This window comes from Leptodactylus fuscus, chromosome 5 (assembly GCF_031893055.1).
Source record: "Leptodactylus fuscus isolate aLepFus1 chromosome 5, aLepFus1.hap2, whole genome shotgun sequence".
Classification (NCBI taxonomy): Eukaryota; Metazoa; Chordata; class Amphibia; order Anura; family Leptodactylidae; genus Leptodactylus; species Leptodactylus fuscus.
The window spans coordinates 93,748,904-93,766,109 of record NC_134269.1 but is presented as its reverse complement, the minus strand read 5'-3'; the positions used below and the strand labels follow the sequence as shown (position 1 = coordinate 93,766,109).

At 40.5% G+C, this 17,206-nt stretch overlaps 1 protein-coding gene across 4 annotated transcripts in view; it reads right to left on the bottom strand.

Annotated features, from left to right (window-relative positions):
* Positions 1-17,206, bottom strand: part of MYO9A (myosin IXA) — a 102,661-nt gene that overhangs the window by 14,414 nt on the left and 71,041 nt on the right. For 3 of the 4 annotated variants that reach the window (XM_075273650.1, XM_075273653.1, XM_075273652.1), the window contains 15 exons: positions 16,988-17,100; positions 16,770-16,891; positions 13,024-13,235; positions 11,846-11,962; positions 10,602-10,793; positions 10,459-10,506; positions 10,142-10,253; positions 9,970-10,031; positions 9,284-9,476; positions 7,880-8,008; positions 7,083-7,188; positions 6,854-6,985; positions 6,462-6,585; positions 6,262-6,315; positions 3,957-4,144 (listed from right to left, as the gene is read on the bottom strand). In XM_075273650.1, coding sequence (XP_075129751.1) covers positions 3,957-4,144; positions 6,262-6,315; positions 6,462-6,585; positions 6,854-6,985; positions 7,083-7,188; positions 7,880-8,008; positions 9,284-9,476; positions 9,970-10,031; positions 10,142-10,253; positions 10,459-10,506; positions 10,602-10,793; positions 11,846-11,962; positions 13,024-13,235; positions 16,770-16,891; positions 16,988-17,100 — 1,904 coding nt within the window. The remainder of the gene's footprint in view (positions 1-3,956; positions 4,145-6,261; positions 6,316-6,461; positions 6,586-6,853; positions 6,986-7,082; positions 7,189-7,879; positions 8,009-9,283; positions 9,477-9,969; positions 10,032-10,141; positions 10,254-10,458; positions 10,507-10,601; positions 10,794-11,845; positions 11,963-13,023; positions 13,236-16,769; positions 16,892-16,987; positions 17,101-17,206) is intronic. The other variant, XM_075273651.1, reaches the window with a different exon arrangement.

Here is a 17,206-nt window from a genome sequence, read left to right as displayed (position 1 = left end):
TTTTCAGTTTTGTAAACGCTTGTTAATACCATTTCATTGATATCTATTAGAAGACCTAGATCTCTCTCCCATGATCATCAGAGAGATTGAATGAAGAAGAAGTTTATGGGAAGAAGGTTATAGTCTATGGGAATTGCTTGTCTGTTTCCTTAAAGTGGTTGTTCAGGAGTTGTTGTTTTTTTTGTAGCCTACCCTTAGGATAAGCTGCTCAGGGGCGTATCTGGTCCCTGTACTATACCGTACACAGAACCGGAAGCAGATAGTTCCATAAATAGTAGAGGCCGGGCGCGGTTATTACATTATTACATACCGGTATAAGCTCCTATTTGCACATCTGCGCCTGGGTTTCCATTCTTCGGGTCTGCTTAGGGACCTAATCTGCTTAAGGCTAAGGCACCATCAGTGGCGTAACTAGGAATGGCGGGGCCCCGTGGCGAACTTTTGACATGGGGCCCCCCTCTCCCCAAACCGATGCCGAAGACCTCGACTGACCCCCTCCTCCGCACTCTATTATGTCCCTTAGTAAGCCCTGCACACAGTATTATCCCCAATAGTGTCCCCTGCACACACAGTATTAACCCCTATAGTGTCCCCTGCACACACAGTATTAACCCCTATAGTGTCCCCTGCACACACAGTATTAACCCCTATAGTGTCCCCTGCACACACAGTATTAACCCCTATAGTGTCCCCTGCACACACAGTATTAACCCCTATAGTGTCCCCTGCACACACAGTATTATTAAACCCCTATAGTGTCCAATGCACACACAGTATTAACCCCTATAGTGTCCCCTGCACACACAGTATTATTAACCCCTATAGTGTCCAATGCACACACAGTATTAACCCCTATAGTATCCAATGAACACAGTATTATTAACCCCTATAGTGTCCAATGTACACACAGTATTAACCCCTATAGTGTCCAATGTACACACAGTATTATCCCCCATAGTGTCCCCATATGTCCCACTGTGGACACCTATAAACATTTATTATATTCTGGGGTCTGAAAAGACCCCAGAGTATAATAATCGGAGACCCGGGGGATTAAAACCATTAAAAGAACAGAGACAGTTGCTTACCTGTTCCTGTCGGCTGTCCTGTCCGCTCTTGTCCAGCTTTAATGACGTCAGACGTCACATGACCCGGGAAGCTGGCCTGGGTCATGTGACGTCAGAGACGTCAGACACAAATGACGGAGGCCTGGCAGGATCGCGGAGAGGTAAGTAACACTGTTTTTTATGTTACCTTACCCCTCCCGGTGCGCCGATCATTATACTCGGGGGTCTGCAAAGACCCCCGAGTATAATGATAGCCTCTGTGGGCCCCGCGGTGTCACTTGCCGATCCCGGCCCAGCCAGGATCGGCAAGTGAATGGGGCCCGTAACGGACTTTAAAAAAAAAAAAACGCAGCGGTAGCGGCTGTCACCGGGCCCCCTAATGGCCCGGGCCCTGTGGCAGCTGCTACTGCTGCTACCACGGTAGTTACGCCCCTGGGCACCACATTATGGAAACACAGCTTTATTTGTTACAGATTTTGTTGCGGTTTTTTGAGCCAAAGTCAAGAGTGGATTGAGCAAATTGTAGAAGGATAAGAACTTTCTATATATTTCCCATTCTTTTTGAAGCCATTCTCAACTTTGGCTCAAAAAAGCGCAACAAAATCTGCAACAAAAGAAACTGCATTTCCGTAACGTGGGGCCCTAGCCTAAAAATTGGCAATGGGCTCCATCAGGTTTCTGCCTGAGAAATGCTGAGAGAAAAGTCCTACTTGCAGGACTTTTATCTCCACATTTTTTAAGCAGATTCGGGGATGGAAATAGTGTACAGAGCTACCCTGCTTCTGGTTCTGTGCACTGTACACTACAGATGCACCCTTGAATAGCTAAACCTTGTGGGGGCTGGCCATTTCTCCTGCACTGATCTCATATTCATGGCCATAAAATGAAAACTCTGGACAACCCCTTTAACTCCATTAATCTAGAAAAAAACAACAACCAAAGAACAGTACCAAATGAGCATTCAGCTGTCCATACAAAGCTTGCTTGTTTTCCACCTACCAGATGTTTATAGCATATCTTGTAGATATGCCAAAACTGTCTGTGGTGGAAAAACACCTTATGCCAGGGCCACACGTGGTGTAGTCCACATACACTGCCAGTTTAGTGGATGAAATTTAAATCTCAACACCCCTCCCCCTCAAAAACCCCCCAAAAAAACAAAACAGTGAATATCCTACAGCAGACTCCATCTATGTGGCCTTAGCCTTAAACATGGCCTACCAAAACTACTTGGAAGCCTCTTATATGTTCTTATACAGTCCAGTAATGACATAATGAACATACCTCATTTTCTCAGCAGCAACATTGAACTTTGACACATTAATCTTTTAATCTGTATGCAAATGAACTATTTAGTGTATCCATGGCGTGGCCATGCTTGTCACATGTGGTCACCTCTATGTGCTTCCACATACAAGACCTTGCCCTAGTGCACCAAACAATTCATTTGCATATATCTACAAAGACTGTGTGTATCTTGACTATACAGAAAATCCTACCTACTGACAAGGTGAGGTTTTTTTTTTTTTTTTTTTTTTTAAAGTTTAGTGTTCCTTTAACGCCTTCCTGCTGTAGCCATTTACATTTTTTTTGCTACCTGCCTTCCAAAATCATGATGATTTATGAGATATTAGGATTTATTTGTACTTCATAATGGATCCATTAATATTCTATAGAACAGGGGTAAGGAAAGTACGGCTCTCCAGCTGTTACAAAACTACAACTCCCAGCATTCATACTGGCTCTGCTGTTCTTGGAGCTCCCATGGAAGTGAATGGAGCATGCTGGGAGTTGTAGTTTCACAGCAGCTGGAGTGCTGAAGGTTCCCTACCCCGGCTATAGAATGTGCTGGGAAGCTGTAAACATTCAGAATGGGTTGAAATGGTAAAGAAAGCACAACTGTGCCACCTTCTTATGGGTTTAGTTTCTACAGCATTCACTCCGCGCTAAAAATGACAAATTATCTATATTCTGTGGGTCAGTATGATCACTGTGATCTTTACTTTTATTACCTTAGCAGCTCCATACTGTGACACTCATAACTTTTTAGATTTCTGTGTATGGATCTCTGTAAGTGCTCTTTTTGAAGTACAACTTGTAGTTAATATTGATACCATTTGGGGAATATGTGACATTTTGATAACTTCTTTTTTTACATTTTATTTGGGAGAGGATTCGACCATTTTGATTTTTTTCTCCCTTTCCTCTGGGGGGTCTATTACTATGACTTCTCACCAATTGTGGCTCTTAGTGATGGGAGTCTGCTGTATAATATAGCTGACATTCACCTTGTGCAGAAAGGGCTCAACTCCTGAGCCACCTCCATACCACTCACCATGTAGAGGGATGGGTTTAAAGTGTTTGATCTGCTTTCTGGAGATATACAAGCTTCATTTATCAAATCCATCTAGACATGGCTAACATTAATAAAACCCACCGCGGTCAATTAATGGATGCACTTGCAATTCTCAAACTCTGCAATTTGCAAGAGGAAATCTGTAAGCAAGCCGCAGCAAAATGTGAGTGCAGGAAGGCACAGTCATTGTAGTTCAGCTTCGTACATCAGGATGATGCTGTAAGTTTAGTTCATATGCCCTACTGCTGGACCAGTATATATGATCAGAACGCAGATTGTATTTGTTGGCCCAAATATGGCTTTCTGAAGGGACCAGAGGGCTATGTTCAGACCACGTTTGTTATGTTTGTATCAGTTTTTTTTGTACCTCAGGCTACCCTCTTAACATACATTTTTTACAAACAGATGAGTTGTGCATGTTCAAAACTTTTTTCACGATAAGGCTAGGTTCAAATCTGCATTCACATTTCCGTTCAGGAGGGTCATCTATATTGCGACATATTAGAAACATTGCATTGTGGTTCACCACTCACTTCTCCTTTTGCAGAGTCTCTATTTGCTGAGCCAGTACTCTTTCTTCTTGTTGCATGGCTGCTTCCTTCTGCTCTGAAGACTCATCTTCAGAAGGAATAGTGGATAACCCGTGGTCACTAGCTGCATCTGGCACAGGGGAACGCCCTGAAATAACGGGGCTCAGATTTGAGCGAAGTCGTCCTTTTCCCTGAATAAAGAGCAAAGTGTGAATACAAATAGTTTCACAAGCAGTGTAAAGGCGGGTTTTCTTGGCATATGTTTGCCAGATTTACATTTATCGTTAGGGAATAATAAAGAATTTTACTGTTGTAGAAAACTAGGCCACATGCGAGTACCCTCCAGGTGCTGAATACAATAGGCTGTTTCTCATGGCAATGAAATATACAGTATTTGATAGTCCTTTGTTCAGTTTTATAAAGAAAGACGCCATTTTTCTGTGTACAATTATTTGGTAAAAGAAGCCATTATACTTCAGTTGCACATGTCAAGGGTGGCGAAAACAGAGTGTTACAGCAAAATATGAGATACACAATATAATGTAAGACTAATGAGTCATTTTCTAAATCAGTTTTTAAACTTGGTCAAAGACATGAGAAAAGCAATATGGGGAGTGTCTTTAGTCCACAGACAACTGAGATTCATGTCATAAAAATGTGTCACATTGTAGTACATTGTCTGGCTGCCAGCTATGTTTAGTCTAAGACCGGAGTAGAAGAAGCAAGTTACTTCCTCCCTCAGTTGTGCACTCAATTCTTAAAGGGGCTCTATCATTGGAAAAAGGTAGGCAGGTGTGGAATTTGACCTTTCGAAAGACTATGCAAGGATGTGATTAGTTAAAAATGACTTTTTACAATGATAGAGCCCCTTTAACTTGTGCATCAAATTCCTCTCGGCATAGTGAGATGAATGAAGAAGTTTCTTTACTCTGACTGACAGGGTTAGTGAAGAGAGGGAGGAGAGAGCCAATATGGCTGACAGTCAGCTTCTTCCAGGCTAAAGGTGGCCATACACATTAGATGAAAGTCAGTCAAATCTTTTCATTCTATTTAATGTGTATGGTGGTGTAAATCTGCACAAACCACTAGAGTGACTGCAGAGAGATACTTTAATTAGTTGTACAGCCAGGGGCGCATCTTCCATGAGCAATTGCCTCATGGAATAAACTGGAGGTCGGCATTCATTTATTAATCGACTGCTACTGTCGGGGGGTCATATACTGAGCAAAGGGCAAAGCGATCATATATTATATGGGGGCCAATGTAAAAAGGGGTCATATACTGAGGGGTGGTCAAAAAGGTGGTTATATACTGGGGGGGGGAGGGGGCACTTGCCGTGTGGGTTTGCCTTTCTATAGTTTGCCTCGGGCCGCAGAGGGGCTAGATTCGCCCCAGTGTACAGCTGCCTGCTTCAGGGCATCACCACAACCCACTTCAGTCAATAAAAACATTTAAAAGGCTAAGAATGAATTACATGCTATTTTAGAGCATGCTATGGCATTAAGAAGTAATACTCAGCTCATCAGCACCTTACAGTGCAATTCTTTAGTTTTATTGACAAATTTACATTCTTTGAGCAAGCCGAGTCCAGGTTTATTTTGAAATACCGGTCCCCATCATGGAAATGAATGTTGGCTGAATCCTATTGATTTCTGAGGACTAGGGCAACCATCTACAGTATAATGTTTATAGTGATGTTAGGGGGACAGAAGGGTCAGACATGTTGAATTTGTATTATTACTGCCCTCTACCTATTGAGAACATATGGACTCTTATGCACTTATGCATGCTCGGCTATCAAACAAAGAAGTGTTTGACAACAGTTATTGAAGGTGTAAGAAAGTACAAGCGACAATACAAAGATTACAAGAGATCTCTGACGCAATGTCTTCTAATTTCTTCCATTCCTTACCCCCACTCCCCCTTGCAGTTTAATGCTAAAATGTTAACATTACAATGAGTTGTTTTACAGAAAATTATGTACATGAACTGATAAAACAAAAACAGTGGTAAACATTATGGGACACATGAAATCCAATTCAGATAGTGGTTGTTTCGGAATAAATGTGATTTGTGAATGAAGAACCATGCACAAAGGATGTAAATCAAATAGAATGGCTTGTGTGTACCCTGGAAAAGACATTTCATGTCCTCTAAGGCAGGTTAATAAGTGACTCTTTATAATGAGACTAATGTCAAGATGAGGACAAAACACGTTGTTCAAGTGAACATAGAACAGTGAGTGCGCTTGTGTTAATGGGGACACAACAAATGAGCGTCACAGACAGCCCGATCTTAGTATACATACCGGCAGGGTGCTGCGATTTATGCTCATAAATCTAACTGCAATTAGTACAGGTTTCTGGATTGAAAAAGGAGATGAAAGGAAAGCAGAAGGTTAGAAGCAGGAGAGTAGCCGAGAAGATGGTGAGTAGAAAGGGCAAGTCTGAGTGTGTTAGTTGTGATGGCGTTGTCCCGCTTCACCCAATAGAGCCCGCATTTTCTTACCATGGACCTGCGGATTAAGGACAAGCGACTCTTGGCTTTGTTCTCTGCAAATTCTAGACTGTTGATATCCTTCAGACGTGCTTTATATTTATTCATTTGCTCCACAACTATCAGCTCCACACAACTAAACCAAGACAAGCAGAAAAAACAATGGGACAGGTAAAGGATCAGTATTATTGATGGTGGTGCAGAGATGACCTTTACTTTACATAAGATAACTGGTAGAATGTGAATACTTCCAGGCAACTAGATTACATTGATCATAGAAATCTTGGGTATTTGTTAAGTACTTGGATTAAACATATATGAAATTAATTACATTTCTTGCTGGAGAAATGGTCTTACTATTGGTGATAGGGAAAAGGAAGAAAAAATATTCTGATAAATCTTACGCTGTAGTCCTGCCAATGTCCTGTACGCTCTGCAGTGGATCTGTAGTGTCGGGACAACGAAGAATACATGGGGCAAATACAATTGCCAGTGCATTGGCAGACATGCGATTAGTTTCTTCCTGCTGAGCGATCCTAAAATATCACAAATCAGTGGTAAATGTTGATCAATAGGCTGATAGCGATAATAAAGAGCATTAAATATTAGTTCCAAAATGAATATTGTGGCAACCTGACAAGGTGAAAGATAAGTCTCTCCAAAGTACTGAGATGTGTCCGAGAGAGCTGGTCTATTACAGAGTACACTCCTCGCACGGTTTCTTTCCTCTCCCCGAGACCTTAAATACATAAAAATGACAAGATAAAAACACTAATGAATAGTACATGTCTGACGCATACATAGTTTCTGAAAAACAATTTTTTTGGTCTCAGGTAGCTTATAAAGATGGGATACACTGAAAAATACAGAAATCAGAATTGGCAGTACTTAGGTTTAAGAAAGGGACAAAAATCAAGACCAAGAAGCTGAACAAAATGTTAAAAAAAAAAGAAAAAAAAAGGGTTAGTTCACACGGGGAGCGGAAGGGCAGATTTTGGCACCGAGAGTGACGCGGAGAACCGCATCACTCTAAGGCCAAAATCCGCCTGCCACGACTGTCGTGGCTTCTGACAGTCGCCGCTTCTCCCTCCTCAGTAGGCTCAAATGAATGGGTGGACTCCGGAGGTTGCTGCCGTGAGGCGGACGCCATGGCTCAATGAGCCGTGGAATCCGCCTAAAGAAAGGGCAGCACGCTTCTTTTTTTCCCACTAGCGGCAATATGCCGCTAGCAGAAAAAAAATACGCTAGCGGTCTCCATAGACCACCATTGTGAGGGGGCGGATTATGATGTGGATTCCGCGCCATATTCCGCCCCTTCTGTGCCTGTGTGAAGGGGCCTAAAAAGAGACACTGGGAGAAGGTGCGACAAGAATCGAAATGACATTTAATGTACTCTACCCCTCCCCCCATAAATGTCCACCATAATTTACCCATCGATCTGAGGAACTCTTCATAGAGTTCAAATGTCATCAGAGGATTGGGAAGTTCCCTCAACCACTGCTTGAATACACTGGCAATGACGTGGATATTGTAGTCATCCAGATTAACACTGTCAATGTCTGTAAGAGAGAGAAATTACACAAAAAAGTAATATTGTTACAAAAAATTGTTATTAGACACCAGCACAAACATATACAAAAACAAGACTGAATAATGGCCATGGATATTTCTGACAGCATTACTTTCGTGTACAGCTCTTTATGTTATCCCTATTATAAAAATGTAGCCTGAAATAAGACAGTGGTTTCTTTAAAGACATCTCGTCGGTCTAAGGCACTGTACACATCATGCTATGCCTATAAGCCATATATATTTGGGTAACAGATCACAATGTTAAAAATGGTAGACCGCACATGGTGGCCAACCTACACTAAGCTGCAGTCTACTGTGCTTCACTTTACAGACTGAAAAAATTATACCATTGGTTACCATCTGACAAAAGGACACTGTTCTGCCCTCCGTCCACTGAGTGGGGACATATGGCATATATCAGTATACTCACTAGGAGCACTCCAAAAAATATATCCACATATCATAATATAAAGATGGCTTATCAAAGACATGTTAAAATACAACAGAGAAGCAAAAATAACCTATAAAATAGTATTAAATAGTAAGTGTAGCTAGCAAGGTAATCCCACTATAAAAATATATATAAAATGGGACAGATAGGAAATGTAACACTTGTGCATGCCTTTACAGCAAACCAAACTAGATTGTTGTGGGTGGACATTAACCACAGTGACTGGGTTTCTAAACAAAAAAGCAGCATGGAGGACAAGAAAGTGGATAACTTTTAAAGAATGCAAAGTTACAGACTGAATGGTGCAGAAGCCATTAATGTACATAACTGCTCCATAAACATGGGGCACTTGGGGACGCTTTTGAGTCTGTTCTTCTGATCGCTGGAGCTCGGATTAAACTCTTCTAGACTGAGGACCCACCTTACAGAAATGCAGCTTTCTTTGTTGCAGATTTTGCTACACTTTTTAAAGCCAAAGCCAAGAATGGCTAGAAAAGGAATGGAAATATATAGGGAGCACATATATATATATATATATCCTCTGCTTATTCCACCCCTGGCTCTGGTTCAAAAAACAGCAGCAAAATCTCTGGTTTCCACAACATGGGGCCTTAGCGTTAAAGTACTCAAGTGGGGTATACAATAATAATAGCACAGTATTTTGTTTTCTAAATCTCCATCTTAATTATTATTCATTTCTTTACTTTGCAAAGATGGCCGTCATTCTTTTACCAGAAATAATCTGGTTCCATGATGATCAGCCAAGGCTAATAGAACAGACTGATAACTGAGAACAGCAAAAGCCTCTCACCTGTGTCGAGGTTCTGCCGTAATTCACGAATCTTATTAGTGGACCCTGGCTTCCTGTATATGCCCTCTGTATACAAGCCATGCATTTCAATGTAACTGATAAGCTTCTCCAACAGCACAGGAACCGTCCGATCTTCATTGGTGAGACGTGACAATTCCACCCCAAAGTGACGATTGGACAGCTCGTGGTCATACTAATAGGAAAAAAACAACGTGGTATGGGTGACACACACTCCTTTTCTTAAATGATTTACTCCTATATTGTGCACTCATTGCACCCGTTATATGGAGGGTATGTGGCAGGGTGCACTGCTATTTGTGCTGATCCTTTCATATGATCACAAACCATCTTAGTTCTAGTTTCTATTACTGGTCTATGTTGAAGATGTTTGCAGGTTGCACATTTTGTATGATTAAAACAGTTGTCCTAGAGGAACATCTGCCCCAACGATCGCTGCGCTACCTCACAGAACCAGGAAAAGCATCTACTGGCTATGCATTTCCTATGCAAAAGTGAACTTCTTTCAAGAGTTCAGAAAACTACTTCGTACAATGTACTATACTTACATTCCCCACGTAATAACAGATTGGAGCTTTACCACTATCATTATCATTCTTTTTCTATATATAGTACACAAATGTTTATGCCACTAGTATAAATTACGTATACAGTTATATAAAGTTTACCTTTTTACTGCAGGGTATGGTGATCTGGGAGCAGCATTTCTTATGACAGGCAAATCTACATACTAAAACAGAGCACCGGGTTAGTAACCGCTTCCGCTCATCTAGCAACAATTTACAGTGCAGTATTTATATCAGGTTTTATATGACTTTTTACTGTCTGATTAAATCTTACATTTACAAACAGCAGCTCGGTCCATGATCCAGATAAGAGATGAACAGAACTCGCAGTAAGTGGGAATGTTGTACTGAGTGGCTTTAAATATATGACCATTGTGTTCCTCAACCTGAAGCGGGAGAATAGAAAAACCAAGGAGAAAAAATGTAAACATGAGCGAGAGCTGGGAAGGTAATGAGAGCTCAGAGGCAGAATCCTATACAATATGGGAAATATGAATAATATATATAAATATATGGAAAGCAAAAAAGAAAGGAATAAAAAATATGAGGAAAATATGGATGTCCTAAGCAAACCAAATGGCAATTACTTACAATATCTGATTCTTTTTTCCGTCTTTTTTTTCTTTCTGTTTTTTGGGTCTTGTAAGAAATAACATACAAATATGCATAATTAAAATGAGATCCTGTTTTACATGGCCAGCATAAGCTTCTTCATTCATCCATACAATAATCACCTTTCCCGGGGTATAATTCAGGGGTTTATATTCAGTGACAAATTCATCTAGGAAAACCTTGAATGTATTGATCCAAACTCGGACTGGGGACTCGTTCCAACTTCTTTGTTGATGTTGCTTCATGGTCTTGTCTAGGATCTGCTCAAACAGTGCTCCAAGGTCCCTGTATCGGATGCTTTTTCCATCTTCTCCCTTTTACATGAGATAGTATAAGCAATATTCAACAGACTGCATTTAAGGCTCCTTTTCACAACTTTATTTTATTAGCATGTGTAATCAGTAAGTGCTCGTTCACATCTGTGCCCAGGTCTCCGTACTTCAGGTTTCCGTTTCCTGCCTAAAACAGAGGCAGGAGACGGAAACCTGCAGGAGGCTTTCTCACCCATTCATTTGAATGGGTGAGAAAGCTGTCCGGCCGTGAGTGGCGGTGAGCGTTTTGCGCTCTCCGCCGCGAAACCGGGTTTTATAATCCGGACACAGAGTCGGACATGCAGTACTCTGTGTCCAGATAAAAAAAAAAAACGGTTTAGCGGCGGAGAGCCTAAAACGCTCACCGCTGCTCACGGCCGGACCCGGTCTATGGTTTCCGTCTTCTGGCATGCAGAAGACGGAAACCATAGAACGGAGACCCTGAACGCAGGTGTGAACCTAGCGTAACCTGACTTGTTAACAGAGCATAATGCTAATTTATTAATTGCATTTTCCTTCTGATGATGGCATACACGGGTGAGTATTTCTGGAGGCATATACCCAACTGTGCTCCCATTGTGAGAAAAAAAAAAAGACTTTTCTATACCATGCTGTATATATACTGCAGTAATAAAGGAATGCTGAGGAATTCTTGTTCAGCTTACTGTATGCCAGAACACACATTGTAGTTAAACTGTATATGACTTGAGCCTAACAGACACAAGATGTTATCATTGAGGGAAACGCCTGAGCGGTTTTCTTTTATGGCTTGCATGGCTATGGCAGGGTGAGAGTGAGGACAAAGCTAGGCACACTAGCATTGAGAGAACAGGTGAAAGAACTAACATAGGTCCCAGTGAACACCCACTGAACTCTAAAGGACTTAAAACAGTCACATAATGCAGGTACCCAAATACATATTTAAAGGTATTGTCTACATGACAAAGGAAAATGTATCCTTAAAATTTCATAACTTGGCAATTATTAAGGAAAAAGAACAATGGGAGACAGTTTTTACAACATTCAGCATCTGCACAAACTCTCAGGATGGTTACCATAAGTGAACTGGAGTAGAGGCTGAAAATGTTTTGGCGGAATTCTTTTAAAGCTCTTTTGAAAAGAACATCAACCATGGAATCCTTCTTTCCATCTTCTGAATCCAGATCACCGATCTGCAAGAAAAAAAAAAAGAAAAATAAAAGAAGAGAAGAGTAAAACATTAGCATATATGCATTAAGAATGCTAGAATAATAGTTTTCTTATACATGGTCGCGTCCTATAGAGAAGCCTATTGAAAAAAGAAACACCCCATTCAGAGCTGTGATCTGTAACTCTAGTTTAACGGCAGTGTCTACAGGAAGCCTAAGGTAGTCTGAGACACAGAGCATCCCCTTGTCTCACTGCTGCTTCCCCTCCACAGAAAGACCTGTGTATATAGGCCACAGCCAATCGCTGACTCACCATAAAGCCAGGGCATGGAGAAATAATTTCCTGTACAACAAGAATAGAATGACGATAAAGCAACAGTGAGGGAAAGATGATCACCAAGAAACTGGCGCACAAATACTGAGCTTGAGGATGAGTAAAGAGGGGCCTGAAGGGTTGTCTTAATTATTGCACAAATGACTGGGACGTCTTATAAGGTCCTCCAGAATGACAGGCACTCTTTATAACTGCTCTCCACTTTAACCACGTCGTAAAATTCATTAATATCTTTAAACGGAATTTCCAAAATTGGCATATGAAAATGGATTCTCAAATTCAGATTCTTGACAATTCCTTAAATTAAATCACCAATAAGGTCAGCAACTGACAGATGAATTGATAAACTTGTCAATTTGTAATCACTTTATAACATCTGCATAGTACGAACTCAAGGTAGAGAAGGTTGGTGTGAGTGTGGACCAAACTGTACACCCTTTATAGGGAGTCTGTCATCAGAACCCAGAACTACAGATAGGTTAGGGTCATCTGAATCAAACTGAGATCCATCTTGAGTATCAGTGCCTCTGCTGTCATTTTTGTCAATATGCTCTTTGAAACAATGAAGGCATGCTTAATTCTTTGCAGTTATGACAACCCCCTCGTGGTTCCACATAACTCATTTACAAATAGACAAAAACAGCAATCTCGGTAATGGACACACCGATTCACATGCACACATAAATACCTAACTAAAATATAACTATGGATTTATCCTTTAAGAGCCTCTGTGTACCCTAAAGTACCTCACCTTTTTCAGCAAGAATTCATCCATACATTTCAAGTCACTGGCGCTGCAAATGATTTGTGCCCGCTCATCCTGCCACTGTGCAGGTTCCAGAGCAGCACTACTGATCTTCACACTTCTCCTACGTTGCACCTTCGGGGATGGATCCTTATTCTCTTTTTCACGTCCCCGGCTAAGATCAGGACTGTGAGGAACAAGCCAAACTCCAGGATCACCTGAGACGGAGTGAAAATCATAAAGACATTTAATATCTAAAAGGAGAAAAGGTATTAGCCTACCTAAGTCCAGGGCTATGTTGAAATTTTGAATGTGACCAAAAATCGCCATGACACCTTGCAACTCTTACATTATTATTATTGAATAGAGTCAAACTGTGAAACCGAGGGTGCCATGACCACAACTTCAAGGTGACAGAGCTATCAATAACAATGACATCAATAACATACTTTGAAAATGATATTATAAGTGACAGAGAACATGGTTTTACTAAGCTCAGAAGTTGTCAGACAAACCTGATTTTTTTATGAAGACTTGAGTAGAAGTCTGGACTGAGGAGTGGGTGAGGATATAGGGGGAGACTTTTCATACATTACACAATTTTTGACGTCTTAGGCATGCCAACAAGTCTAACATTTCTATTCTGAGAAGTTGCTCAATTTTCTATGCCACAAACCTACTGGAGCGAGACTGAAGCAAATTTTATGGCTTTTTAAAAAGCTATGCTTAATAAATCTGGTGAACATCACCCATGCCCACTAGTGCATCCACTTTTCCAAAGCGAAGAAAGTGGTATTAAATGCAAAATGTTACAAAAAGATTGTGCAAATAACTAAAATGGCCCAAAAACCATTTTGTGACTTTTGGAAGCCAGAATTCTGAGATGCAGTTTTTGATAGATTTACCCTATCGTGGTTTGGACTTTTCAAATGCATTTCACCCATCAAACACCGGACCTCAATAGGTAAAATAAGTTCTACTGGCTTGTAAAGCATAGTTTGCAATTGGTTTGAAAAGTGGCTCAAGGACCATATCCATAGATATGAAAGGTACCAGTTATAAGGGAGACATAACGAGTATGTGATAAGTAGTATGGTTAGTATTGTATGTAGTGCAGTGCAGTCCATGGAAGATGATTACAAGTACAAGCCAACCTGAGGCAGGTTTACTAATATGGTCTAAAAGTAAGACAGTGAAAACTTAGACTAGTTAGTCTCAAACTAAGCCAGATTTATCATAGTGTCTAATGCTAAATAAGTAATCTTGCAGTTTTTGACTATCCAGTCTCACCTCCATCACCTACTTGCTGGCTTGGATTTTATTAATAAAAAAAACCCCAACACATAGAGCAACTTTATGGCAATTTTTTGATGCTTAGTGTCACATCATAGGCCACAGTCCTCTTCTGATATGTCCTAAAAATTGTCAAAAACGCATAATAAATGTAAATGCAATGCAAGGCATGAAGGCCATTCTTTTTGGCACAGAATTTTTCCTCTGCCGGTTTCAGTTGTAAAACAACGGACACCCATTGAGCCCCATTATAGTGAACGGCATCCATTGGATTACATGTGTAACCACTATTTTTGCGGTCTGCCTTTACGTTGTTCTGGTCCTCCAACAAACCAGAACAAAGGTTAGGAGATGTTAGTATGAACCTATGTATGGGCATCCACTTGTGAAACAAGGTTTAATTTGGAATATTAAATATGTGAAAAAAAAGTTATGCACCTGTTTACTAATAATCTCCAGATTTCATTTCTCTCATATCTCTTTTGTAGAGAAGGGCCTGGCTGTACTTGTAGATCACAGACTAAATAGCAGCATACAATGTCAGTCAGCAGCTCCTCAGACCAGCCATACTAACTAGGTGTGGACTTGTAGGCCAGGGGCATAAAATTACTGTTTTCCAAAACATTAGTGTGGCCCTGTATGTTATATACAGTTCCGTGATGGTCATCAATTCACAGAAAGGATACCTTTGTACCTGCTGAGCCACATCCAGCTTCAAGTGTTGGCTGTGACCCACATTGATATAAAATCGGAAGAGGCATTTACAGGGGAGTCTGCCACAAGGAAACTCAATAAAATACCAGCCATGCTGCACTTCAGCCTCATTTGCAGATTTTTAGCACTGTTTTTTAAGAACATGGTGTTTCTACTAGATTGTCTAAAGTTATGATGGTGCTCAGTATAATGTGTCCTACAATGCACTGTTGCTGGTTTGAGTTCCTTAATGAGAAACTGAGATTAAACATGGAGAAAATAATAAATCAGTAACAGAGAAAATGCTAAAGGGACCCAAATGAATCCTTACAATTATAACACCCTCATGTACACATGTTGCAGAAACGAGGCTTTGTTGCAGATTTTGCTGCAGTTTTTTTGAGCCAAGGGCAGTAGTGGGTTAAGCAGGAGAGAGAAGTATAAGAACCTCCAATTCCTCCAATTTCCCATTCCTTTTGTAGCCATTCTTGGCTTTGGCTTAAAAAAACGTAGCAACATTTGCAACAAAAAGCTGCGTTTCCACAATGTGGGACCTCAGCCTAAAGATAGGAAAGGTGAAGAAAGGGGGAAAAGCCGAGGGAAAAATAGAAAATGTCACTATTAGAATATATTTTAAAAAGTGTTAATAAAAAGCAAAAATGAGTAGCAGGGTACAGGTACATCTGTGGTGTTGTAGAACCTACACATAGGCCACAGACCTAAGGTACATGGTGGAAGGGATGAGTGGTATAACCAACAGTTAGCCATTTTTTTTATTTATTTTTTAAATGTAGATTGTGAGCCCCACATAGAGCTCACAATGTAAATTTTGTTTCCTCTATCAGTATTTCTTTTTGGAATATGGGATGGAAATCCATGCAAACACGGGGAGAACATACAAACTCCTTGCAGATGTTTTTTTGCCCTTGGCAGGATTTGAACACCAGGACCCAGCACTGCAAGGCTGCAGTGCTAACCACTGAGCCACCGTGTGGCCCCACAATTAGCCAATTTTGTATCCGTGTGCCAATGATCTCCACAAAGTGTTGAGGTGACAAAAAATGTAGTGGTACTAATAGCAGCACATAGCTTCTTGTTTTTGGGATCCTCCTGCTGACGTAACAGGCCACAGCGACAACACAGCTGCTAGGTTATGCAATATATTAAAATTTACCACATGTAAATAGGTTTATTTTAGCCACAATACCCTGTGTAAATTTTTTGTGCCTCGGTTTGCACAGCATGTTATTATATAATACCTATCTGGTTCTTATATTATAGGTAGTGCTTACCTCTAATGTGGGGTAATACTGTTCATTGATCTATACCTTTTACTAGCCCACATAATACATATAAGATAAGATTTGGCACACTTTCATTATACCATCCAAATTGGCAGTACAAAGGGTATAAGAGACAGCTGTAATATTGTCAGTGTGGATACAATTTTGTAACCTGTTCAACTGGTCATAACAGAAGATGCAGGCCCATAGGTTTTGTTATGTGAGATAAGAAATGATCGTCTTTTTATGACTTAAACTTCAGGGGGAGTCATTTTATAACATACCGGCAAACCAGTAAAATAAAATTTCTACGAAGGGTAACCATGCCATTACAAACTGTATATGTTTCAATAGCTCTTAATAATCTCATTATCACATATAGTCCACTATATCAACATATCATATAAGTCCAATATATATATTATGTGGAAGACAACAATGTAGAGTTTATTCATACAAATGTGCACATGACAACTCTCTTACCATCACTGAAATGAATCCCTTCTTTTAATGCATCTGTATCCATCTCTAATACTTCTGTCTGTGGTGTCAACTTTTCTGTTGTCTTCATCTTCCCCCAGAAGCGAATCTTTCCTCTCTGGGGTCTGGAATTACAAATAAATGAGGGGAGGTGTATTGTAGAAAAGCTAATTTTATTATATTGCATACACGCATTGGCTTGGTGTACAAACACTCCTCACCTAGAATCTTGCTCTGTAGTGCGGTGAGCAGGTAATATCCGGGACATCTCTCCTTGAGACACAGCTTTCTGGAGTTTGCTGAGCCGCTCCCCAGTCTGAACCTTCTGTAACATCTGAGAAGAAAAAAGGGCATTTCAGAAAGGGCAATAATAGAAGGAACGTAGAATGCAAAGAACTCTAAAAAGACAAAATCATATTTTAGGTATAGCAGTATGTATA